This window comes from Sinohyriopsis cumingii, chromosome 13, assembly GCF_028554795.1.
Source record: "Sinohyriopsis cumingii isolate HCF-2022 chromosome 13, ASM2855479v2, whole genome shotgun sequence".
NCBI lineage: Eukaryota > Metazoa > Mollusca > Bivalvia > Unionida > Unionidae > Sinohyriopsis > Sinohyriopsis cumingii.
The window spans coordinates 9,839,773-9,867,654 of record NC_142973.1 but is presented as its reverse complement, the minus strand read 5'-3'; the positions used below and the strand labels follow the sequence as shown (position 1 = coordinate 9,867,654).

General features: G+C 36.1%; 1 protein-coding gene across 3 annotated transcripts in view; it reads left to right on the top strand.

The window, feature by feature from the left end:
- LOC149784929 (ferric reductase 1-like) overlaps positions 1–27,882 on the top strand; it is a 112,047-nt gene that overhangs the window by 51,040 nt on the left and 33,125 nt on the right. For all 3 annotated transcript variants that reach the window (XR_016425335.1, XM_089978557.1, XM_089978555.1), the window contains exons 5-7: positions 12,585–12,672; positions 15,687–15,854; positions 22,695–22,790. Coding sequence is in view for 2 of the 3 variants with exons in the window: in XM_089978557.1 (XP_089834683.1) it covers positions 12,585–12,672; positions 15,687–15,854; positions 22,695–22,790 (352 nt within the window). In the remaining variant the exon portion in view is untranslated. The remainder of the gene's footprint in view (positions 1–12,584; positions 12,673–15,686; positions 15,855–22,694; positions 22,791–27,882) is intronic.

Below are 27,882 nucleotides of genomic sequence, written 5' to 3'. Positions count from 1 at the left end.
TCGAGATTTAAACACGAAACTTCTTGCTGCAACAGCAAAGATTGACCAATCCGTCGATAAAACTGGTCACGCCACTGACGTAAAACAATTAGGTAGGGAAATTATCGAAACAACCACAAAAATTAACAATATCAACACAAAAATATCGTCATTGAATATCCCAAGATTGGCGAAACTTTATGTGCCAGATCATTTGATAGACAGAATTATACGATGCAATCTAACATTTGTGTTAACCATAAATAATCTTACCTGGATACCCCAGAATAACACATTTAGCTTTACCGCGCCAATTGCTGGCGTATATCGAGCACATATTATCTCCGATATAAAATTTAAGGTACAACCGGATCAGAATAATAAAATTTATGAATTCTACCCTGGATTTTTTATTATTTCGTTAAGTGAATATAGCAATGCAACATTCACGCTAGAACCGCCAGACAGAACCACCATGGGACCGGTGAATTATTTTGCAATTTTCGAATTTTTATCCGAATATACGCAATAATCCGTAATTGTTATCGTAGATTAATAAATGACCGCATCTGATTACCGCTACAATCAGGCGCGATCATGGCAGGATTCGTTAAAAAAACTCCTCGACGATTATCAGATAAAAATAAAGAAATATCAGCGTAGATTAGTTACTATTGATGTTGCTGTTTACGCAGTATCAGCTGTGGTCGCTGGTGCAGGAATAATTTTATCCGTTGTGACAACAATCGCGCCAATTGTAGCAACAATAATAATATCATCAACAACAACAATCGCCGGTGTTTTAAATATCATCGCGAAAAAGATATCCTCGTGCACAAGTGAAAAGTTATCATCGTACAAAAGTAAACTAACTAAAATTAATGATGCATACTCGAAATTATCATCGTTACTTTCGGAGAGTCTTAATGACGGTATTATATCCGATCTAGAATTTTCTTCGATTATCAGTATCTACTCGGAGATTGAACAAATGAATATTAATAATGTCCGAGCTAGCCCAGATCGTGACAAACACGACGCCGCCGACAACAACGTTAATATCGTTAAGTTCAACGAAACCAGAATTTAGCATTAATTTCTCAACACCAATCAGCGTCAACGAAATTGCGTTAACACAATTGCGCGTCTACAATAGCTGGCCTAATGTTAGATCAAAATCATTCGGTAATTTGATGCCAAATAATTCACTTGTTTTTGCAAATAAAAATAAACCCGATGGAACACCTGATTGGATCGTCGTTGGTATACCAACGGGCAGTTATGAAATTGATCAGCTGAATAATGAGTTTATCACTAGAATATCAAATATAACCGGCGATGCTACTCCGGGAATAAAGATATCTTCACATGATCCAACACTATCGTCAATGATAGAAGTGAAATCACCGTACGTGGTAGATATTTACCAATCATCGATTAGAAATATATTAGGTTGGCCCGAGGTCGCACCTCTGGTAGAACCAAAAAAATCGGATGTTATTATTCCAGGTTGGTATGATGAAACCCTTCCAGAACTACCGGAACCAAAAAAATCGGATTTTACCACCAACGAAGGATGGTATGGAGATATCAAACACAAGCCTCTGATCCACAGCGCCATCAATCTCATGAATAACCACAAATTTAACCTAGTAATGTTCGCTTTCACTTTTATTAACGAAAGAATTCTCTCATGGCTGCCTCTTCCTAAAATCCCCCCAGATGTGAAAATCTTCGACGCTACCCACATTAACAGGATAATAGCCCCCATAGACGGTATCTTGGTAAGAAGAACACTAGACGAGTTTATTCAAGAACACGAATTACAATTAAATTTATTGCGAGGATCATTTCATGAATGCATCCTAAATAAATCTGGTTCATGTAGCGAAATTATAAAGCACGTGAAAATTTTAAATCAACTTGCGAATGATATTGAATATTATCATGATATGTTCATTCAGGCGATAGTCGACGATATATCAATTGCCGACTATGTTCTCCCTATTAGCAAATTCGAGTTGATCAAAAACTCAGGAGAAAAACAAAAATTCATGAGAGTATTTGAATTAACCGAGGAAACATTGCCAAATTTCAAATTTCCCAATTCTGATTTTGATGCGATGAGAAAATCCGTCACTGATACCATTGATGATTTATTTCCGAAATTACATGCCGCATGGACTAAAAAAGTACATTCAGAATTGATTCTTAAACACAATAACGATCCTGACAAAGGTGGACGACATATATCGCCGGATATCGTTAATATAACGGAAGTTATCGCGATTTATCTTCACGCGGATGTTGTCGAGGGTAGCTATAATGTTGATTCGTCAGTGTCGAATCAAGCGAATCAGGGATTTGTATTGTATTCGTTTTCACCTAGCGCATCTCCTGGTTATTTGATAATAAAAGAACCAATGAATCCGTTTTACCTGCGATGTCATAATCGGTTATTGACGAGAATAAATTTCAAACTTACGGATCAGAAAGGAAATTTACTTGATATACGAGGAGAAACTGTAAGTATCAATTTACTAGTAAGATCGTGAGTGATTTATCTCCCAGGAAAAAATGGGCGAAAAAAATAAATAAAAACCAGGGGAATTTTCAAAATTAATCTTTTTTTTTGTTTTGTGGAGATATTCAGGAATCGGAAGATTCCCTAATTTTACTTTCATCGACAAGTTTTTTCAATTGTCTGACACGCGAACTTGTAATTTTTCGTGATTCATATGCGTCAGATAAAATCAATCTAGCATTCTCCACCAACATCGATAATTTAACAAAATCCTCGACGCGATCATCGCTGACTGTCGAAAGTGATTGGTATATCGCAATCTGGATTTTCTTTATTAATTTATACTCCGACGGTAGCGTGTATTTGTATTCAAGTTTTCCTTGAACAATTGTTTCGAATTCCGATCGAATTTTATTCGTGTCTAACTCCGATGAAAGATTTATTTTTTTCTTCAGATCATCAATCGCTCCAATGATGTCGTTTATAGTTTCCTCATTCATTATATTAATTTTGTAATATTCAATTATTCTTCGTCGATTTCCGAATCAAATATTATTCGAGTATAGGAAAACTCGATCCACTCGCCAAATCGATAAGAAAATGCTGCGCTAGTTATTTTTTCTGCCGCACGATACACCGATGCTGAATTAATACTGAAATGTTTTGCTGCTGCAGTCATCGATTCGAATGCAAGTTCCTCACCTGTTTCTAAATTTATCGATTTGACGGCCTTAGCTGGTAGCCATATACCACCAGTATTGCCAACCCTTGAATTTTCACTCGGAGTTACTACTCGAAGATTAGAAAGTTTGTTGTTAAGTTTATCTCCGTCGATATGATCAATGACAAGTCCTTTCCTGATATGTCCTTTGTGACATTCGAACACAAATCTGTGATTGTAATAATTTGTTTTGTAGGCGGTAAATTTGAAATATCCTGTATTACAAATACGACCAACACGTTTCTTTGTTCTGATATGTCTAACGGTACCATCGGTAGATGCCTCGTATCCCTCGATGGTTGGATGCGATCTATACTCGTTCATGATTTTCATTGCAGGAATCGCTGATTTCATTTCCATATACAATATTCTCTTTGTTTAAATCGTAATTTGCTTTGAATCGATTAATGTAATCTTCTTCGCATTTTATTACTGACAAGGATCTTTTTTCATAATATCTTCGTAACTCACGATATTTTTTTCCTCCACAAGAGAAACACAATCGAGTTTTTCCTCGAATGCCAACTTGGCAAACTAAACATCGCTGTGGTCCTTTGTTACCTCGTCGAATTGCGTATATATGAGCGCCACAATATTCACCTCTGCAGGATTTGTCACATGATTTTGTTGATCCGACTGTTATCCATTTGCATTGCATTATATAATTTAAACATTTGTCTAAAATATAATAATGGATTTATTTGATCTTGACGAGGCAGAATTTATCATTCCTGAGGTAGATCGTGCAAAGAAGGAATTCTTCGATGATGGAGCTATTCATGTTTGGTCAACTTGGAAAACTAACTTCGTTGATGCTACGATGAATTTGGAGCGAGCGAAGAAGATAATTGAGCATATAAAATCTGAACACAAAGACGAGCGATTTATCTTTGGAATAAAATTTATTGCACAAATGCCCGATGACATTTGGATTATTCGCGATAAACGAGATCCAGTACGTGGCGGTAAGAAAAATGTTGTTTTTGATAAAAATTCGAAGCCGGGATTATTATTGGGAATTGACGGTCCTTATTATGCTAGGGCGTATCCTTCTAGTGCTGTTGTCTATGGAATTTATCGGCTGAATAATAATCCTGATGCGAAAAATCTACCTGCGATGAAGGAATCTCCAATGATAAATTGCGTTGCTGAGCGCGTCATCGAGCACATGAAAAACACACGACGAGGATCTGGTCTGACTCAATTGAGATTGGATAAAATTAACACGTGGGCAAAAACAGTTGTTGATGGTGCATCGATTGACGATGTTGCTGCGTTGAGCAAGAAACTTAAATTTCCTATCACGGTAAAAACATTATCGGGAGAAATATTATATTCGTCGCCGTATAGTTCTCGAGGAACACCAATCGAAATTGTTGATCATAATTCGCACGCATGGGCACAGTCAGTGATGATATTTCCTCGAGATCGTTCTGTTAAATTTTATCCCGTGGAATCTGGGAAAGACAATTCCGATGCAATGTTTAGGTATATCAAAATATTAGCCGCGTCTGATCCAATATCGGTTTGGTTATTCTCGAGTGAAGAAAAATATGATCAATTTATCTTGCCACGAGGAGATATTTACCGAGATGAAATATTACACGAATCGATGAAAAATATCGCGGTGAAGTATTCATCAAATCCTGATCAGCTATTAACGAACTGCTTTACTGTTCCATCTGTTGCTGCTCACGCTGCCAGAGAAAGAAACTCGTGGAAACCTACAAGGAATGAATTTCTCAATGATATTCAACTTAGTTGTATCGAATACGGCCATGGAGGATTATGGAATACCAAGTATTATTTCGAAGATATGATCTCTGTTGATATGAGCGCATGCTATCCTGGAAGTTTCCTCGGATATGGTGATTGTGCAGATTACTTTGCTAAATTTGGTCATCCAACTAGCGAGATGACGAGAGTTGCGATTAACGGACCGTTACCTGATTTTGTCATGACAGGATTCGCTTATGTTACTTCATTCGAGTTTGCTGAAAATTTACATAAAATTTGTTATATTTGGTTTGGTCGGCATTTATCTCAACGAAGATGGGTCCCTACGGTATTGTTGAGATATATGCTGGATTCGTCGATGTTAATATCATTGACGGTGAGTGAAGCGATTATATCGTATAGAAAGCAGACCGAGGTGTGGTTGCCAACGGATTGTGAAAATGCGAAGGATATCGGAAGAAAAATAATTGGTAAATTTACTCAAGGAGGATCCGTTGATCATAAACATCGCCACGCTAGGTTATTTATTAATGATGCTGAGATGGACTTTATTATTGCCGATACAGTATCGAGAGGGATATTCTGCAATAGAGAAAATATTATCATTGATGGAACGAAGTTAGGTACCGTGATTAGTTATCTCGATGGAGAATCAGCGCAATATACGCATCTGAGGTCGTCAATGCTCGCTTACGTCAGTATCAATTTGTTATCGATGATAAATAAATTTTCTGATATCGCGGTAAGAGTAGCAACGGATTCATTTTATATCGATAAGAAATATCAGTGTAGATTGGAAAATTTAATCACTGATGGTTCCTGGGGGACTTGGAGAATAAAAAACGAAGATATTCTAGATTACTGTGAGGACGCGGATGTAGAAGATTGCGATAAGTTTCATCGAGATAAATACGATGAAATATCAACGGCTGCATCTGCATTCGATCCGATTTCACGAAATAAATTTGTATACATGAACGGTCCTGGTGGTAGTGGTAAAACAACGAGAGCGATAAATTTATTTTCAAACTCTAATATGGTCGTGCTGACTCCAACTCACAGATTAGCGCGAGAAATAAGACAACGCGGCGTTAATTCTTGTACGTATCACAGTTATTTCAAGTACAGTGGTGGATTGTGGGATTCGGCTCGCATGGGAAACAAATATATCAACAAGATTATAATATTTGATGAAATTTGCACGGTAAATTTAGTTGTGTTAAAATTGTTCCTGGGTTGGCTGGAGGAAAAAAACACCGCTGTGATAATGTGCGGAGATCATGGTCAGCCCGATCCTATTGATGGCGAATCTCCTCATGAATGGCTTAGAAACTTCGTTGACTATTATGAAGAAATCGACGCTGATTATAGATCCAATGATAATTTACTGACCGAATTCAAAAAAATAATTCGATTGCAACCGAATAAGTTTCAATGCGATGTGATGAGAAAAATAATCGACGAGACTCCGATGGATAATTTTCTAAATTTGTGGCGTCCAGATCATCTGATTGTTGCTAGCAGAAAAATTATTCGCGATGCTATTCAGGAAATGTTATTCAAGCTTCATTGTGAGAAATTTCCAACATTGCAGGTACCGTTGTGTTATAGGCCCGCTGATACCAGGAAACAAAATATTAATGTTACTTTGCCATGCGGAGAAGAAAAAATATTAGTTTTGAATGATATTATTTTCGTTGATATTAATCTTGTCAATGATGCGATAAACGCAGAAAAATCACCATGGAAACTTGGATACGCAACAACGATACATTCATCGCAGGGATTAACAGTAGATGGCCAAGTTTGGATCGTCGATGATAGAATTTCCTGGTCAAATTTAGTTTATCTAGCAGTGTCTCGAGTAAGAAAATTATCTCAGTTGGGTAGAATTAGATTTCACATTAACGACGATGGCGGTAATTGAGTATCCTTCGGTATTATTTGTAATTCCTCTTTGGTAAATCCTCGTTGTGGCGCTAATGAATCTAAGAAATAAATTGCTGGTCTTCCTGATGATCTTGTTACGGCTGATATTTTATGTGTCGTAACGCTCCAAGTTGGATCGGTTGCTCTTTTTCTTCCTCCCTCGGCTTCCCCCTCCTTATATAAATATCTGACCGTGACTCTACCTAGCACAGGTGGAATAGTAGAATCTCGCTTTAGTGGTATATTTGGTTTTGTAATTGCAGTTGCGGGCTTCATTGATATTGTTCGTGTTACTTCGTTATTTAGTGCGTTAATCACGTGAGGTAATCTTGTTACCCAATCGTGAGATCGTTTATCTTGGATAAATTCTCTCGCGTATTGATATCCGAATAATCGTTCTGCAAGAGTTTTATTGAATCTCTCAACGATAGCTTGATTGTGATGAACACCTACAATACCGCGACGGATTTTAACATTATTCTTTTTCATCAGTGAAGTAACCGCGCCAAGAAATTCTCGACCTGGATCAACCTGGAGAAGCTTCGGCCATGTTAATGGAGATCGTGAATAAATTTCGCTAAACGCCTTAGCAATCTCTGTTGCTGTTTTATTCGATAACGGTTCCGCTTCCTTGTATCTGCTAGCGATATCAACAACCGTCAACACGTATTTATATGTGACTCCGTCGACGGTATCGTAAGGAAGAAACATAAGATCAGCCTGATGGACTTCATTAGGGACGCTGACAGAGAAACTCGCATATGATATTTTCTTAGGCGGAGGAAGATAAATTTGCCAGACTGCTTGTCTCGATAGCCACGATTCAGCGACAGATTGCTTTACTTTTGCTGCCTTGGCAAGTTTGGCAATTGCTGATTTTCCTCGCCAAAAACCTCGCGGAGAATAATATATCTGCTCCATTATAATTTACCAGCACCGAGAACTAATTTACCTTTCATCGCACCCTTTACCAGCCAAGTTGCCAATTTCTCTTTAAAATTTTTGTTAGGAATTGCGTCTATTGCATGAATTAATTTAATATCAGCGAGATGTCTTTGTTCTAAATCCCCGCTACGATACGCAAGATCATGATAGTAACACGCGTTATCGATGGCGTTTACTGGATCTTCGCCGGGGTTTGGTTGATTATTATTGTTGAGTCTCATATCTAGCCTCGTGCCGGGTCCGCAGTAATTATATCCTGGCAGATGCTTCTCTCCGGGATATTTCGCCCAAGGAGCTCCAGGTAGATTTGTTAAGGAGGCGGCAATGTCTCCTCCGGTTCTTCTACTTTTTTTTTTACAAATCTAAACTTAATTGTCTTGCAAACTTCACATTCACCTTTGATTGCATTCCTGTTGTTGCGTGTAACGACTTCGATTGGATTTATCGTAGCAGTTCGAGTGCGACACTTAACACAATATAAATCCATAATATTCTAATAACATGAATGTAATTGATTTTTCAGCCACGAAGAAACGCGAACAAGTAAAACACACCGCGGCATTACCAGATTCGATAAGAATGATAATCATTGGACCGTCGGGATCTGGAAAAACACAACTATTACTAAATTTGATAATGCGATGGCTAAAATGGGATAAACTGTATTTGGTTGCGCCATCCGTTGATGATCAGAGATGTTATCAAGTACTGAAGGAATTTAGCGATAATACTGAAGATGGCACAATAGAATTTATCACGGATATCAATGAAGCTCCATCAGTGGAAAATTTAGACGGTGATGTTAATAATCTTGTTGTTTTCGATGACGTGATGCTGGATAAGCAAACTAATCCGGCTAGGATATTCTCGCGTGGCCGACACAAGAACACCGATGTGATTTACGTGACGCAGCGATATACGCAAATTCCAAAGGTTATTAGAGATAATTGTAATATTTTATCAGTATTCAATGGCGTTGATACTCACACGTTGAGAAATATTCATCAGACTTGGTGCAACGGCGATATGGACATAAATAAATTCAAAAATTTCTTCAGTCACGCTCAGGCAACACCACACGGTTTTGTCACGATTAATCTTCATGATCCGCGTAGTAGGTATCGAGTTGGTCTTGATCAGATTTACTCATAAATTCGCAGTCCTTTCCTTGCAATCGCACACAAATTTTACTATACCCCCCCCCTAAATTTTGTTGTTTTTTTTTATGTCTGAAATTGCATCCTGGGTCGAAATTTCGCTGATTAATTTACGCAGGAGGGTTTATTTTTGAAATCTGAGGGTTGTACGGAGAAAGTTTGTGTGGGAGGGTTAATTTGGTCTGTGCCACCTGGTCTGTATAACTTCCCTTGTCGAGAATTATTTTTGTGTCACGGAGGAGATGACCCCCCCCCCAAAAAAAAATCTTTGTTTTTTATATATATGAAAATTGCACTCAAAATCGAATTTACGCAAATTGTTTTTCGTGGGAAGGTTTATTTTTGAAATCTGAGGCTTCTACGGAGAAAGTTTGTTTGGGAGGGTTAATTTGGTCTGTGCCACCTGGTCTGTAGAACTTCCCTGCTGCTCTATTTAATGCTAGCTTTCATTTTCACAAAGCATACATGTCAAATTATAGCAAATGAAAAATGTCTGGTAAACCAATCAACTTTCTGGGATGCAGGCAACTTCACACAGTATGTGAAAATGACATTGACTTTGAATAATATCTCTTATTGATTCAAACTGATGATTTATTGTTCCTAATGAGCCAGTTACTGATAATTTAAATTTCAACCAATTTCCAAACAATACTTTACATGCCCCATCTTCACCAAACTTGTCAACTTAAGTGCACATACAAACTAAAATCTGCTTTTGTCCTATGTCTGAAATTTGTTAATTTGTTACACAGAAAATAAAATTATTTAGGGTCCATGTTGAACTCTTAACAACCGAGCATAATAACTTTTCTTCCCTGTCAGAACAGTGCAAAATTGATAAACAAAAGAGGAAAGTGAATTTAAAAATTCAATCTTTTTAATAATGTTGAAAATGTTCACTATAAACTTTTGTTTTGCAAATTTTCCTAGTGGTAACATGCTATTAAAACTACCAAAAACAATGTTTAAAGTTGTCTTATTTTACCACAGTGGTTGTATAATTTAATTATTGTATAAATGGATGTCTTGATCATAGGTTACAGTTCCAAATCAGCAAATGTTTACATAGCAGAAACAATTTTTTCATTATGTTTATTGGATGAAATATTTGGTAAATAATTATATTTTTAATACCTGACCTGGATGTACCTGCTGAGCCAAAATTTTATTCAGAATGGACCGCATACATTTTTACTCCTTTTTGCAAGAGTTAACTATAAATATTTCATAGGAATCCTGTACATTGCAGTGTATTTCCTGCTATTTATGGTCATCAGATTAACACCAAAATTGACTATATTGACTATAATCTATATTAATTTCTTTTTGATTCATCATTTATGGTTTATATTCCTTCTATGAATTAATACACTTGTACATTTATATGTGAAAAATGATTGATGATGATCTACAAAGATTGAGTGAACCATGTTATTGCATTGATTGATGATGATCTAGAGAGATTGAGTGAACCTGGTTATTGCACTGATTGATGAATATCCAGAGACTGAGTGAACCTGGTTATTGCACTGATTGATGATGATATACAGAGATTGAGCAAAACATGTTATTGCACTGTGATGATGATCTACAGAGATTGAGTGAACCATGTTATTGCACTGATTGATGATGATCTACAGAGATTGAGTGAACCATTGTTATTGCACTGATTGATGATCAACTACAGAGATTAAATGAACCATGTTATTGCACTGATTGATGATGATCTATATATATAGAGTGAACCATGTTATTGCTCTGATTGATGATGACCTATAGAGACTGAGTGAACTGTGTTATTGCACTGATTGATGATGATGATCTATAGAGATTGAGTGAACCATGTAACTGCACTGATTGATGATGATCTATAGAGATTGAGTGAACCATGTTATTGCACTGATTGATGATGATATATAGAGATTGAGTGAACCATGTTATTGCACTGTGATGATGATCTACAGAGATTGAGTGAACCATGTAATTGCACTGATTGATGATGATCTATAGAGATTGAGTGAACCATGTTATTGCACTGATTGATGATGATCTACAGAGACTGAGTGAACCATGTAATTGTACTGATTGATGATGATCTACAGAAATTGAGTGAACCATGTAATTGCACTGAGATCTACAGAGATTGAGTGAACCATGTAATTGCACTGATTGATGATGATCTACAGAGATTGAGTGAACCATGTAATTGCACTGAGATCTACAGAGATTGAGTGAACCATGTAATTGCACTGATTGATGATAATCTACAGAGATTGAGTGAACCATGTAATTGCACTGAGATCTATAGAGATTGAGTGAACCATGTAATTGCACTGATTGATGATGATCTACAGAGATTGAGTGAACCATGTAATTGCACTGAGATCTACAGAGATTGAGTGAACCATGTAATTGCACTGATTGATGATAATCTACAGAGATTGAGTGAACCATGTAATTGCACTGATTGATGATGATCTACAGAGATTGAGTGAACCATGTAATTGCACTGAGATCTACAGAGATTGAGTGAACCATGTAATTGCACTGATTGATGATGATCTACAGAGATTGGGTGAACCATGTAATTGCACTGAGATCTACAGAGATTGAGTGAACCATGTAATTGCACTGATTGATGATAATCTACAGAGATTGAGTGAACCATGTAATTGCACTGATTGATGATGATCTACAGAGATTGAGTGAACCATGTAATTGCACTGAGATCTACAGAGATTGAGTGAACCATGTAATTGCACTGATTGATGATGATCTACAGAGATTGGGTGAACCATGTAATTGCACTGATTGATGATGATCTACACAGATTGAGTGAACCATGTAATTGCACTGATTGGTAATAATGTACAGAGATTGAGTGAACCATGTTTTTCATCAACAAACCTCTTAGGTTTGTATCTAGTTGGTCCTAAATGAAAATGGTGCTGATCTGCTATTTGGTATGGCCTGCACTGAAGCCATCTTGAAGGCTGGTCATAAATGAAAGTGGTTCCAATCTGACATCCAGTATGTCCACCACAGCAGCTGATATGAAAATTTCACTACTGGTGAAGAATGTCACAGGTGGTTTAAAACACTCATCAATTGAAAGGAAGAAATGGTCTTATTTTGGAGGGGCCCTGAGTGGCCGAGTGGTCTAAAGCACTCACTGTTATGGATCATTGCCATTTCACCTCTGTCTGTGTGGGTTCGAGTCTCAGGTTCAGCCACTGTGGGTGTGTAAGAAAGCTTGCCAGTAGCTTCTCGTGGGTCAGTGGTTCTTTCTGGGCTTTCCCCAGGTTCTTCCTCCACCACTGATACTGGCCACCATGTATAGTCTATCTTGCACTGAAAAATGACATTTAACCCTAGAACAACAACAACAACAATATTACCTTGGATTGCTGGAAATTCCAGAATAGTGTTAGTTGCTTCAAGGGACTTGTGTTTAAAATTTAAATTTTGCGCAGAAAACTAAGATTTATTAGTAAACTATTAACAATATGTAATGATCTCTTAAAGAACAATTTGACTGGAATAAAGATTGATGCAGCCAACAATTTATCAGTTCTTGTAATTTTTGCAGAGCAACCATTGTAAAGGAGAAAGCAACATACTGGGTTAATGTGCAAAGTCAAGCGCTTACACCTGATTCAAGCACAGCACCATCTGTAGTAAGTCTTTCTTCTGGTCTAAATGTATGCATTTTTTGCATAAATAGTATAAAAAGGATTTTGATTCAGTATCCAGTTATTACAGATAGCTTTCAAGTTAACTAATGTGTTATATGTAACCAATACGTCTCTTTTTAGAGATATTTTTTTATATGTACAGTCAAAAGTCAATTATCCAGACTCCATATTGGAAATAAACTTTGTCCAGATAATTGACTGTTGTGATGAACGATGATAATATATAAGACAAACTGAAGTCCCATTGTTGTGATGAACAATGATAAAATATATGACAAATTGAAGTCCCATTGTTGTGATGAACAATGATAATATATAGGACAAATGGAAGTCCCATTTTGTGATGAACAATGATAATATATAGGACAAATTGAAGTCCCATTGTTGTGATGAACAATGATAAAATATATGACAAATTGAAGTCCCATTGTTGTGATGAACAATGATAATATATAGGACAAATTTTAAGTCCCATTGTTGTGATGAACAATGATAATATATAGGACAAATGGAAGTCCCATTTTTGTGATGAACAATGATAATATATAGGACAAATTGAAGTCCCATTGTTGTGATGAACAATGATAATATATAGGACAAACTGAAGTCCCATTGTTGTGATGAACAATGATAATATATAGGACAAATTGAAGTCCCATTGTTGTGATGAACAATGATAATATGTAGGACAAATTGAAGTCCCATTGTTGTGATGAACAATGATAATATATAGGACAAATTGAAGTCCCATTGTTGTGATGAACAATGATAATATATAGGACAAACTGAAGTCGTTTTGTTGTCATAAACAATGATAATATATATTGGACAAATTGAAGTCCCATTGTTGTGATGAACAATGATAATATATAGGACAAATTGAAGTCCATTTTGTGATGAACAATGATAATATATAGGACAAATTGAAGTCCCATTGCTGTGATGAACAATGATAATATATAGGACAAATTGAAGTCCCATTGTTGTGACGAACAATGATAATATATAGGACAAATTGAAGTCCCATTGTTGTGATGAACAATGATAATATATAGGACAAATTGAAGTCATTTTGTTGTCATAAACAATGATAATATATAGAACAAATTGAAGTCCCATTGTTGTGATGAACAATGATAATATATAGGACATCTTTTGCTCAATAGGGATATACCCGGTACATCATATCCCATACCTCCCACAGGATCTAACTTAATCTTGTAGAAGATTGACCATTCATGGACCAAGGTATTTTCTACATGTTGCAGTCATTAAATTTGCAGTAATACGTTATCTGCCCCATGTGCTGTGCTTACCTTATCTTGGTTGGAATTACCCTTGTCCACAGAAAATTTCATCCTCCCATAAATAGAATGTTCCAGAAAGTCAAGAACAGAAAGAACAGAGACCCAGTCTGACTCCCAAATCAGGACCCTGTGCAGTGGTTACGTACCCTTTTCTCACAGAATTGTCATAGTTCATTGGTTAATGCTCAAGTCCCTCTTGGAAAAATTGCCTTTTTATCATTTCAGAGATGCATTTTGGCATACAGATCCAGATAATGATAATACCCTTGCATGCATAGTGTTTGTATGAGTGCTCTTGTGAGATTTAAAATATAGATACACCATTTTTCAGCGAAATGCCCTTATCATTTTACCCTTCCACTTCACTGGAAGTATAGGTAATATCTATTTCTATGGTCATCCAACTTCTGTAGACCCTGTATATAAAAGCTGTAGTTATTTGGATGTTTCCAGAATTCTAGGGTAAATATCATCTTCCCCTTTCACATCTGGAATTTTTGTGACCTCCTATCACCATATATATACCGCTCCGGTGGCCTAGTGGTTAGAGCATCCACCTCAGATGCGGGAGGTCATGGGTTCAATCCCTGGCTCACTTAGACCAAAGGCATAAAAAAAATGTTACTAACATCTGCCTCACTTGGCGCTCAGCATTAAGAGGTTAGTGTTAGGACTGGTTAGCCTGGTGTCAGGATAATGTGACTGGATGGGACATTTATGCTACATGTCTGTGGCTTGATGCCCCAGTGCTAGACATCACTATAAACTGCCTCACTGCAGACATTGTAGCAATATGGCTGAACAATTGTTGAAGCTACATTAAAAATCAAAATCATATCACATCACCTTTAATATATATATATATATATATATATATATATATATATATATATATATATATATATATATATATATATATATATGGTACATTGATTAATATTACTTGATCCATCTATAAGACTCTTAGGAGGTCTCACACCATTCACAATCATCAATAGTATGTTTTGGAGATTGCTGTGCTTTCCTTTTCTGGGGTGGAATTACCCCTGTCCACAGAAATGTCATCCTTCCCTTCCATATATATTGTTAGTTTTTCACCAGACAAAATAAAAATCCTAATTATTCAAAAGATTTATACAGAAAATTGTTATGTTTCCCTGCTAATATTCTGATTTTTATAGGCTTGAATTTATACAGGTTGTACCATTACGAAAGTCATTGAGCTCTGACATTTGATGGACTTTCGACTTTTTTCTGAACATATTATCTTCTGCTGCATTGTAGGATTTCAGTGAAACATGAGAAATGCGTTGAACTTGTTTCAATAAATCTGAATATTTGTATTTACTTGGCTGTTCATTTTAAAGGTGAGAGGCATGCTAAACTTGATTCAGTAAATTTGAATATTTGTAATTACTTGGCTGTTTAAAGGTGAGAGGCATGCTAAACTTGATTCAGTAAATCTGATATATCCTTATCATAATTTTTGACAAGTTTCATAATTGTCTATCTTGTCTAATCATCCCTGAAACCCTTAATCTACCAAAGAGACACACAGAGTGAGAGAGACAGATGGAAGGAGACAGAAGAATAAAGATTTTTTCCTTTAGTTTTGTTTTTTACAAAAAGTGTTAATACATTGATGGAAAAGAATTTTTCCCTTTTCTTTTTCTATCAATTGTGGAACAGTTTCGTGATCCAGCCTGTGGGAAGACAAAAGGTTGCTTACATGACAGTAAATTCCTCGTGACCTGGGCTGATAATGGAGGGAGTTCTATTGACTTTGAGATGAAAGCCCATATTCCTGACACTGACAATTACTGGATGTCACTGGGTTTCTCATCTGACAAAAAAATGGTGAGTTGCTTGAGTAGAGTGTCATCACTTTGCCATCATAAGGTATTTTCTGGAGAATAAGACATCTATCTGCAAATATGATAAACCTGGACGCATGGTAGTATAAATGTGATAGACCTAGATCCATAGTAATATAAATGTGATAGACCTAGATCCTTGGTAGTATAAATGTGATAGACATAGATCCATGGTAGCATAAATGTGATAGTCCTAGATCCATGGTAGTATAAATGTAATAGACCTAGATCCATGGTAGTATAAATGTAATAGACCTAGATCCATAGTAGCATAAATATGATAGACCTAGATCCATAGTAGTATAAATGTGATAGACCTAGATCCATGGTAGTATAAATGTGATAGACCTAGATCCATGGTAGTATAAATGTGATAGACCTGGATCAGTGGTAGTATAAATGTTATAGACCTAGATGCATGGTAGTATAAATGTGATAGACCTAGATCCATGCTGGTATAAATGTTATAGACCTAGATGCATGGTAGTATAAATGTGATAGACCTAGATCCATAGTAGTATAAATATGATGGACCTAGATGCATGGTAGTATAAATGTGATAGACCTAGATCCATAGTAATATAAAAGTGATAGACCTAGATCCTTGGTAGTATAAATGTGTTAGACATAGATCCATGGTAGCATAAATGTGATAGTCCTAGATCCATGGTAGTATAAATGTAATAGACCTAGATCCATGGTAGTATAAATGTAATAGACCTAGATCCATAGTAGAATAAATGTGATAGACCTAGATCCATGGTAGCATAAATGTGATAGACATAGATCCATGGTAGTATAAATGTGATAGACCTATATCCATGGTAGTATAAATGTAATAGACTTAGATGCCTGGTAGTATAAATGTATAGATCTAGATCATGGTAGTATAAATGTGAGAGACCTAGATCCATGGTAGTATAAATGTGATAGTCCTAGATCCATGGTTGTAAAAATGTGATAGTCCTAGATCCATGGTAGTACAAATGTGATAGACCTAGATCCATGGTAGTATTAATGTGATATCCTTAGATGCCTGGTAGAATAAATGCGATAGACCTAGATGCATGGTAGTATAAATGTGATAGACCTAGATCCATAGTAGTATAAATGTTATAGACCTAGAACCATGGTATTATAAATGTGATAGATCTAGATGCATGGTAGTATAGATGTGACAGACCCAGATGCATGGTAGTATAAATGTGATAGTCCTAGATCCATGCTAGTACAAATGTGATAGACCTAGATCCATGGTAGTATAAATGTGATAGCCTTAGATGCCTGGTAGAATAAATGTGATAGACCTAGATGTATGGTAGTATAAATGTGATAGATCTAGATGCATGGTAGTATAAATGTGAGAGACCTAGATCAAAGGTAGAATAAAGGTGATAGACCTAGATCCATGGTAGTATAAATGTGATAGACTTCAATTCATGGTTGCATAACTGTGATAGACCTAGATGCATGGTAGCATAAATGTGATAGACCTAGATGCATGTTAGTATAAATGTGATAGACCTGGATCAGTGGTAGTATAAATGTTATAGACCTAGATGCATGCTAGTATAAATATGGTAGACCTAGATGAATGGTAGCATAAATGTGATAGACCTAGATGCATGGTAGTGTAAATGTGATAGACCTAGATGCATGGTAGCATAAATGTGATAGACCTAGATGCATGTTAGTATAAATGTGATAGACCTGGATCAGTGGTAGTATAAATGTTATAGACCTAGATGCATGCTAGTATAAATGTGGTAGACCTAGATGAATGGTAGCATAAATGTGATAGACCTAGATGCATGTTAGTATAAATGTGATAGACCTGGATCAATGGTAGTATAAATGTTATAGACCTAGATACATGCTAGTATAAATGTGGTAGACCTAGATGCATGTTAGCATAAATGTGATAGACCTGGATCAGTGGTAGTATAAATGTTATAGACCTAGATGCATGCTAGTATAAATGTGGTAGACCTAGATCAATGGTAGCATAAATGTGATAGACCTAGATGCATGGTAGTATAAATGTGATAGACCTAGATCCATGGTAGTATAAATGAGGTTGACCTAGATTAGATCTATAGAAGAATATGACAGGTCAAAGTCCAAACACCAAAATGTTTAACTACTTAACTTCAAGTGTACATTAGGTACAAGCCAAGGTTGTGTTCTGAGTCCTATCATGTTTTCAAATTTTTATTAACAGATTCAATTATACCGCTTAAGTTCAAATGCAGCAGAAGTGTATTTATCTTGGAAAAAATTGATGGTATTTTTTAAATCCCTTATGCTGATGATGTTGCTAACTGTGCTGACACAGTAGGCTTCAACAGCAACAACAACAGCAACAAATAAATGTCATTGAATGTTTCTGTGACAAAACTGGTATGATGATCTATCTCAGTGAAACTAAATTCATTGGGAATCATGGGAAATATCTCAAGCAAAGGGAGGTCTGGTTTTTCAAAGAAAGATGTGTTGACTGTGTACATGACTAGAAATTTATGGATTTATTTTATACCCCAAATTGGTTTGGACAAAAGGAATTAATACAACTTTTGAAAACAGTATTTAGGTGTTCCTAAAACTATGAATAATCCAATAAAATTAACAGACTGTGGAAGATACCCATTTTGTACCTCATATTTTTAAGATGTGTTAAATACTGGCTGAAGGTTTGCAGAATCCCTCTAACTCACTGCTAACACCAATGTTATTTAATAATAAAAAGATTAGATGAAACCAACCATGTCAGCTGGGCTATCAAAGTTAAAGACATGTTACTTCAATTTGGTTTATGGATTTGTCTAGCTAAATCAAGATGTTGGAGACAAAAAAATGTTTTCCCACTTTTTTCACAAAGAATTAAGGATTTGCAAACTGGCAAAGTGATATTAACAATTCATATAAATATATGTATAATTTTGTATACAACAGAAAAATGCCTATCATGTGGATTATGATATTTTCTTAAGAAGTTTTTTGCCAAATTGAGGTGTTGGGGCCCCGAGTGGCCGAGTGGTCTAAAGCGTTCACTGTTACAGATCACTGCCATCTCACCTCTGTCTGCGTGAGTTCGAGTCTCAGCCTCAGCTAACGTTGGTATGTGAGAAAGCCTGCCAGTAGCTTCTCGTGGGTTGGTGGTTCTTCCCGGGGTTTTCCAGGGTTCTTCCTCCATCAATTATACTGGCCGCCATGTATAGCCTATCTTGTGCTGAAAAATGGCGTTAAACTGTACAACAACAACAACAACCAAACTGAGGTGTTCAGTGCACATGTCGAAAATAGAGACAGGGAGGCATAGTAGGATGCTATTTGGCAGAAGACGAATTCCATTTTGTTTGTGCTTGTCCAGCTTATGACCATTTAAGAAAGAAATACTTTAATGAAGTTTCTTCTCTAACCATCTATGGAAAAATGTTGAATGAGTCATAATAATATATTAATTATAAGAAATCTTTCTTAATATTGCTTTTTTGTCTTAGACAATCTTTGACAACTCATATGAATGGTGAATGATATACTTAGGAGCAGTAGCACCTTTATGATATAGGAAATTGTATATGTATATGTATGTTAATTTCTGTGCACAATAGCACACACTATATTTACTTGCATTATATTTTGTAATATGGGCTGGTGGCCTAAATTACTGAATAAAGTGTTATTATTAAAACTGTTATCATATTTTGATGTAATATCCAAAATGTGTCTAGAAGAAATCAATACATCTGTAAATTTCATTGAATTTAAGCTCATCATAAATAGTACAAACAAACAATATCATAAACAATATTTCCATCACATGCTTGTTTGTATGTATGTATTAGGAGAGTTAGCTCTTGTTTTATGTGTTGCGAGATCTCAATTTTGGAGGTGCATTGTCTCATCCAAAGATCAGAAAGGCTTATGGGATGGTCTACTGTTTCTTGTCCATCTTCTGACACACATCCATCCATTAGCATACATTTTTGATCACTACTACCCCCAAAATGCTTGGTGCACTGCATTGGAACTTGACACACATGTTCATCCCAAGGTCTAGTTGGTCCTGAATGAAAAAGATGCTGCTCAGACATCCAATATGGTCATCACAGCAGCCATCTTGAAAATCTTATAAGTGTCACTTCTCCTGAATGGATGGTCATATCAGTATGGGATTTTGCCAAAAGACTGCTAAATGACATGTTGCTCCTAATGAAAATGGCAATGCTTAGACATATAAAATGGCAAAAGGCAATGCTTAGACAAATACTATGGCTGCCACCCTGGCCATCTTGAAAATCTTGTTGTCACTCCAGAATGGATAGTCATGTTAATATGGGGTTTTCACTAAAAGACTTGTTATGATGTCTAGTTGGTCATAAGTGAAAATGGTGCCAATCTGTTGTCCAATGTGGCCACAGGATAGCCATATTAAAAATATATTTATAGTTTCTCTGCCTGAAAAGAAAGTCATATCAACAAGGGGATTTCATCAAAAGTCATCCAAAGATGTCAAATTTATCCTAAGTTAAAATGGTTGCAATCTTACAGCCAATATGGCTAAGTATATCAGAGATGGTTTCAACACTCACAGATAAATAGAAGAAATGGTCTTATCTTGAATTCTTTGAAATTCTTTTCAGACAGTATAGAATCAGTCCCTTCTGTTCAACTTCTGTTGAAAGTGATATTAATTAGAGAATGGTTGTTTATTGCAAATGTTTGTAGAGTGTTTCCAATTTTAATTACATGTCATTCAAATCCACTGAAAACAAACTGCACATTGTAAAACATTTTATTTCCAATCTATACTAGAAATTACATACAAGTGCAGAGCTCTGTCTCCTGTACACTAACACATTCTAATTACATTGGCCCTCCAGTATGGGGCTCAGGGTGGCAGGTAATCTAAAATGCTCACCTTTACTGATTACTGCTATCTCACCTCTGCCCATGTGGGCTTGAGTCTTGGGCTCTGCCAAGGGGGATATGTGAGGAAGCTTGCCAGTAGTTTTCCATGGTTTCATGGTTATTACTGGGGTTTTTCCAGTTTCTTCCTCTACCAGTTATACTGGCTGCCATGAATAGCCTATCCATGTGCTTGAAAGGTGGCATTAAATCCACAACAACTTAATTAACAACTCTGTAATTAATTTGTAAGTTAACCTGCCAAGATCCAGGTGAGCTTATGGTATTACCTTGTATCTGGCATACGTCATCCATCGTTGGTCCAATGACACTTGTTTATGAACACTCTCAAGGCTTCTATTCTGATCCAAACTTGACCCAACTTAGAATGTAAACTTATGACATCACAATTGTGACGAGTGACATCTGCACTTATTCATTGCTTTTCATGTGAGCCAGGTGAGCGATATCATTCATTTTTGTCTCATCTTTTCTAGAGAACAATCAGAGAAATAGCAATGCTGATGTCAGCATCAGTGTCATATATGTGTCATATCCATGTCATATCCGTGTCATATCCATGTCATCTCAAAGGTTTTGCAAACCTATATTGACTCAAACTACTAGTACAAATTTAACGAAACTTGCTGTACTTAATGTTTATTGAGCAGGAATTGTCATTTTGTTTCTCATCAGAAGTGCTTGGCCTGTAGACCAATGATACACTGCTATCATTGAATGAAGGGATCATGACTGGTATTTGACCTCTCATGACTGGGGGGTGTTTAAGGTAACCCCATAATTTCTACATATTTTGATAAATGTCAATGCTTATTACTATTAAGCATCCATTCATCTTTGAAATTTTGCATAGGTTGACAGTTGTGTTTGTTTTAAACCAACTTTACCCCTGGGTCACACTTCTTTTTCTGTCCTTACCCCTTGTGGCTCAGCCCCTAGGGCATAAACTGGATAGCATTGAGATCTCCACCCTTTAACCAAAATGTACACTTTCTCAGCATGAAAAGACTAAGTTATCATTAGCCCCCAGGTCTCACCCTGCCTCCTGGGGACTGGTCCAAGGGTCATAACTTAGAAACTGTTCATAACCCAGGTTGGCCCCTGTATCATTTCTTACTTCTAGAAGTAAACTCTAGCATCACTAATTTAGATAGGACAAACCAGGGAGCATGGGGATACGTGTTTTACAAGCACTCTAATTGAATGAGCAGATTTCCTGACAGACCAAGAGACTGTTGGCAGAGACCGCCTTTAAATGTGAAAGGAAAACCATTGACATAAATGTGATACATTCCAGACACGTGTATTAGGCAAAATATTATGCACTTGAACCATTTTTTAAAATTAATTCTGATGATTCTAGTGATTCAAACAGACAATGATTGAGCCTTTGGTTCTCATTATAACCAGATGCAAGTTTTAAAATTTGGTTTATGTGTATTACTTTAATCAAAAAAATAAAAAAATAAAATGTATTCATAAAATAATTGATTTAATTATTAAAGTGTTAATGTATTCCAATGCGTTTTACCATTATATATATAAATTCATGGATTTTGTCTTATATCACCGATGGTTTATTGATTGACAGGTTAATAAACTCAACCAATAGCTTGTTATTAATGTACTTGTAGGTTTTCACTAGACTTAAAATTATTGTCAATAAATTTCTTGTAAATATTCAAAATGTGACATGGAAAGATATTAAGGTAGACAAAATGGTGGTGGGGGGGGTGAAAGAGAGAGAGAGAGAGAGAAATTACATGCACATAAAAATACTGAAATTGCCACAAAGGGTTTTTTCCTATCCTAATATGAAATATTACACTGATAGGTAGGTATTAAAACTTCTTAAAGAATACATCTATTACTTCAATGTTTCCTTTTCTTTCAGGGTAGTGACAGTTGTGCAGACTGTTCAATTGAGTCAGGGGCAGTGAATGCATACTCATCCTACAATCCGAAAAAATCAAATGTGCTACTGGATAATGTAAGTATTGATTAGATCAGAGACAGAATATAGCATAGGGGTTGGAAACTCCTTTGAATGAGTCTGATATTACATGCAAGTGAGATTCACAATAGTTGCTTGGTTGAGCAATGAGATTAGTGTCACAGCAATTGCTATGAATTTTCCCTCTGTCTAGAAACCTAGCTATGCTTGTTATGAAGGTAAATGTTAAAGTTAGCTGTAACAGTGTCTTTATGGAAAGTAATTTACATTTCCACCTTTTCTATTTTTAATTTAGATCTAATACTTTGTTAGCATCAGTACCAAAAGAAATATGTGCAGTGATTGAGCCTCTCTGGTCACTTTAACAAATCCAGTTTGTACAAGCTTATTATGCAGGAACCTCATTTTGCATAACAAAAGAGAACACATGTTATTTGATGGGTAGGGAGTTTCCAATCCCCATGTATGTTAGTCTCAGCTAGTAAAGGAATTTATTAGGGTAAATTCTAGGATTCATGCTAATTTGTAAAAAATATCATACCAAATACTCAATAGAATATGTGAAAATTATGCATCATATATTTAAGCCCTATCATTATTTCTTCATGAAGCCCCTGCTATATTCAGAAAATACCCCATTTTTTTAAAATGCTGAAAGAAATATCCACCCCACACCACATCTTTTTAAATTCTAGAATAGAACATGTCTATTTAAAATTTGTTATTGAGTATGTTATAGTTTTTACTTGACTTATTTTGGAAATTTGTATAGTGAAATCTTTATCTGCTCTCTTTCTTTTCCTGTATCTGTGTCAAAAAATCTCAGACACCAGCTTAAGCTGACAAGATGCAAACTCTGACTAAAATTTAGATCTACTTGTTACAGTTTTGAATAATGGCCACCATTATGACTCATTTTCATTTTACAATTTAATTCACCAATCAATTTGCAGCATTCATATTTCGACCGCTCTGGTGGCATAGTGGTTAGAGCGTCTACCTCAGATGTGGTAGGTTGTGAGTTCGATCCCCAGATATACGTACTGACAGTAACTCACCTTACCTTTGCATTGCTGTATCAGATAGGCTACCAGAAATAAGTGGAATCGAAGTTCCAGAGGTCACCAGAGGTCACCAACTTCTATCAATATATTGGAGATCTTAATCAGATTGTTTGGATGTCTCATGGTTTCTTGATATTTTCATCTGCTGAAAACAATTTAATTGCAGCCACATTTTTTAAAATGGGAAGCCCAAGCCTGCACAAGCTTATCATGCTTTTATATCTGAGGCAAAAAACAAGTAAAAGGTGGAAGCCATCACAAATGTCCACTATTTTTTAGCTCTACTGCTCAGACTGAGAACTTAGTCCATCATCCTTCCATCATCCATGTAACCATCAGTACTACTCCTGCTAAACTACATGGAGGATTGCAATGAAACTTTACACACGCATTAGTCCCAGGATCTAGTTGATCCTAATGAAAATGGTGCCATCTGGATGTCAAATATGGCCACCACAGTGGTTATCTTTACAATCTTGTTATCACTACTCCTGAATGGATGGTCATATCAGCACGTGTTTTTCAATAATAGGCTTCTTATATCTAGTTGATCCTAAATGAAAATGGGGTGAATCTGATGTCCTTTATATAAAACTTGTTTCACTGCTTCTCCTAAATGGATGGTCATTTCAACATGTTTTGACTATAAAACCTCTTATAATGTCTTGTTGGTTGTAAAGGAAAATGGGGCTTATCTGATTTCCAATATGGCTGTCAAGTGGCCATCTTGTAAATCTTATTGATAGTCCTTCTAAATGGTAAGTCATATTGACATCCCAGTTGAGATTAGAAATGCCCACTCTGTTTCCTTCTTCCAAACCCAATCAATCCACTGACTTAAGAGAATTTCAGCTAAAATAAATGAATTCCTTTGTATGAAGGCCTCAAGGTAGATTAGTTATTAGCTAATTGTGTTACCCTCTTTAAATAAGGTCATTATTATTATTATTATTACATGAGATTCTCACCAGAAGACTGCTTATGATATTCAATTGATCCTCAATGAAAACGGTGCCATTCTGATATCATCTACATGTAAACATGCCACAGTGGCCATCTTAAAAATGATATGTTTTTATGTTTACTACTCCATATGAATAAATAATTATATCGACATGAAGTTTTCACTGGAAGACTTATTATGGTATCTGGTTGCACCTCAATGAAAATGGTGCTGACTTGATGTCTATATAGCTGCCACAATGGCCATCTTGAAAATCTTGGTATGGCGGCCACTCCTCCTGAACCGAAAGTCATTTCAATGCGGTTATTGCCAGAAGACTTCTTATGGTGCTGGTCTGATGACCAATAAAACCACCACAGTGGTGATCTTGAAAATATACTATCAACTCCTCCTGAATGGATGGTCATATCAACATTAGGTTTAAACTAAAAGGCTTTTATGATCTCTAGTTGACGCTAAATGAAATTTGTGCTAATCTGATGTCCATCATGGCCAGTTTGAAAATTTTCTTATTTCTAATGTTTCTGAATGAAAGTAATGTTGCCTTGGGGTTTTCATCTAAAGACCTCTTATGAACTATAGTTGGTCAAAAATGAAAATGGTGTTGATCTGACGTCCAAAATGGCCATCTTGAAAATAGTATCACATAGTTGTTTACATGTTAACAAGTTGCACTTTGTACACAAATCAGATAGTGCCTGAAATCTGTTTATAGAATTATAATTATTACATTGAAAAGTATACACATATTCTAATGCATTTTGTTGCTGGATATGTGTTGCATAAGCCTGCACATCACTGCCTTCTACCTATTGGTATGTGCACAACTTTTGCTTATGTCCTAGTTCGTTACAAAGATGGCAACGAATCTGTTTTCCATGCACTGACGCCACTGTATTACATGACCGGGCTCTCTACAATACAAGCAGTTTTCGGACTCTATATAATGCCTAACCCCTTTTCTAAGTTTTATGTAATGGTCTATATTCCTAAGGAGCATGGCAGTACCTCTGTTAGACAATTGGATTTGGTCTCATTGGTATAATTGTTGGTTCACTCCATTGTCTTTGAAGAAGGTCCTGTATTGCTGAACAAAGAGTATTCGTAAATTTTCACTCAATGTACTTAGGGTATCATTTAGTGGAGTCTTAAGTACATCCATTCTTGGACCTGAGATGGTTATTTTACATTCTGTGTTTTTGGACCTGATGGCATACAACAAGCTTTCATAATCATCATCAATGCCCTTCAAAGATTGGCCATTACTGTAATTGTTGCCACCAATGAGAAGAATTACATTATGATATGGTGACATATCCATTTCCAATATTTTTTCTGTAATAGTATTAATAGTTGCAGCTCTATGGGTTTTTACGTCAGTTTGATATAATCCTCTTGTTCTTACTCCTTTGATTATCGATGATCATATGAGAAAAGACAGGTGGAGGATTCAGATGCATTGCTTGGACTTCTTGATTTCAATGACTAGACTGACTAAGAGTTTGGTGACTGCTGTATTTAGTATTTGTATTTAATTTAGCTAATTGCTGTGGGTAATTGGAGGAACTGTCTTTAGAGCAGTTACTTCTGTACCTCATTATTTGATGTTGAGTGAGACACATGATGGTCAGTGTTTACAGCATGTGCTTTCACTAGTTTTTGGCTCTGACCATCTAATACCTGTAGAAGAGACTCATCTTGTTTAATTGGTGTGGTTGCATCTGTTTGTGTGTATAATGATTTTTTTCTAATAGTTGGTTTTTGTATGGTCTAAGTGCCCTGACATGCTCATGTATTTTGGTCCTTTGACATGTTTGTCTATTGTATTGTCTGGATCTCCTGGCACAGTTTTTTTGCACCTGGTTTATCCATTTGAATGCTGTGTAGACTCTTTGATTTTAGTGCGGAGAGTTCCTGTTCTATCTTTCTACTTGGTCCTGGAGAATACCTATCATTACTGAGCACTGCATGGAGGTGAAAGTCTGGTTATTGGTTGCATGGAACTCAAAAGAATTTGTTGCACCTATCATAAACTGGGGTCCTGGAGTTTCCTCCACATTGATTGCAATCTGGCTTATTTTATGTAAAGCTGTGTTACTGTTGACTGGATTTTGAGATCTGTGGGCTTCAGGGATGAGTGCTGAAGCCTTTGGCTGAGAGGTAATTAATTTCAAACTGGTGTTTTCTACCATTTGATGACAAGTGTTGATAAACTAATTTACCCATTCTGTGTAGCCTGGCCCTTGCACATGAATTTTGTCAGTTGTTAAGTAGAGAGTTACTGTCGTAGAATCTGTATCCATGGAATTTATAGATCAGTCCATTATGTGAGTGTCCCTGCTGGAAGTGTAAATCATCCAAGAATTCCTTGATTGTAGGAATGTTTTTGGAATCAGCTGTGATTGTTATACTCTGCATATTATGTTGGATTTTAAGAAAGCTTGGAACTGAAGGTATAACCGTACTAATTGTACAACCCCAGGTGGGAAGAGTTTAAGGTGTAGGGAACATTGTATTCAGAAATAAACAACAACACTAGCTGTGATTGGTGTATGTAAGAGTTGTACTTTCTGTTAGGCTTTAAAAAAGTTAAACCTCTCGGCAACATGTGAGATTATGTTAATTCATATCTAGGTCATATTTTGTATTTTTTATGATTTTTTTAAAAATGTGGTACACATGGCTGAAAATGTCTTTTGTGACTAGATAACTCTTACCCCTGTCTAGTTCCAGCAGAGTTGTCTCTCTTAAATGCATTGAAGTACCTGGTTTTGTCCTTGTCAAATTGACAATCTAACATTGTTCTCTATGACGGTGTGTGGCTTATATGCTGAGGTAGGAAAAGTAATATTTATTTCACAAAACATTAGCATTGAGGTCTATGAGAAAACAATTGGTACTGTAATACCAGAAGTGGAGGAGTCAGCCATGTCGTATTTTGGTGTTACACAATCTTGGTAGGTTGAATCTATTTTTAAGTGAATATTTCTGCTCAGTACTGATTGAGTGTGTCTTATATTCTTTATATCATTTAAGAGATCCTCTTGGGTAAATCCTGAAAATGAATCTGATGAATCTGATTTGAAAAATGATTAGATCC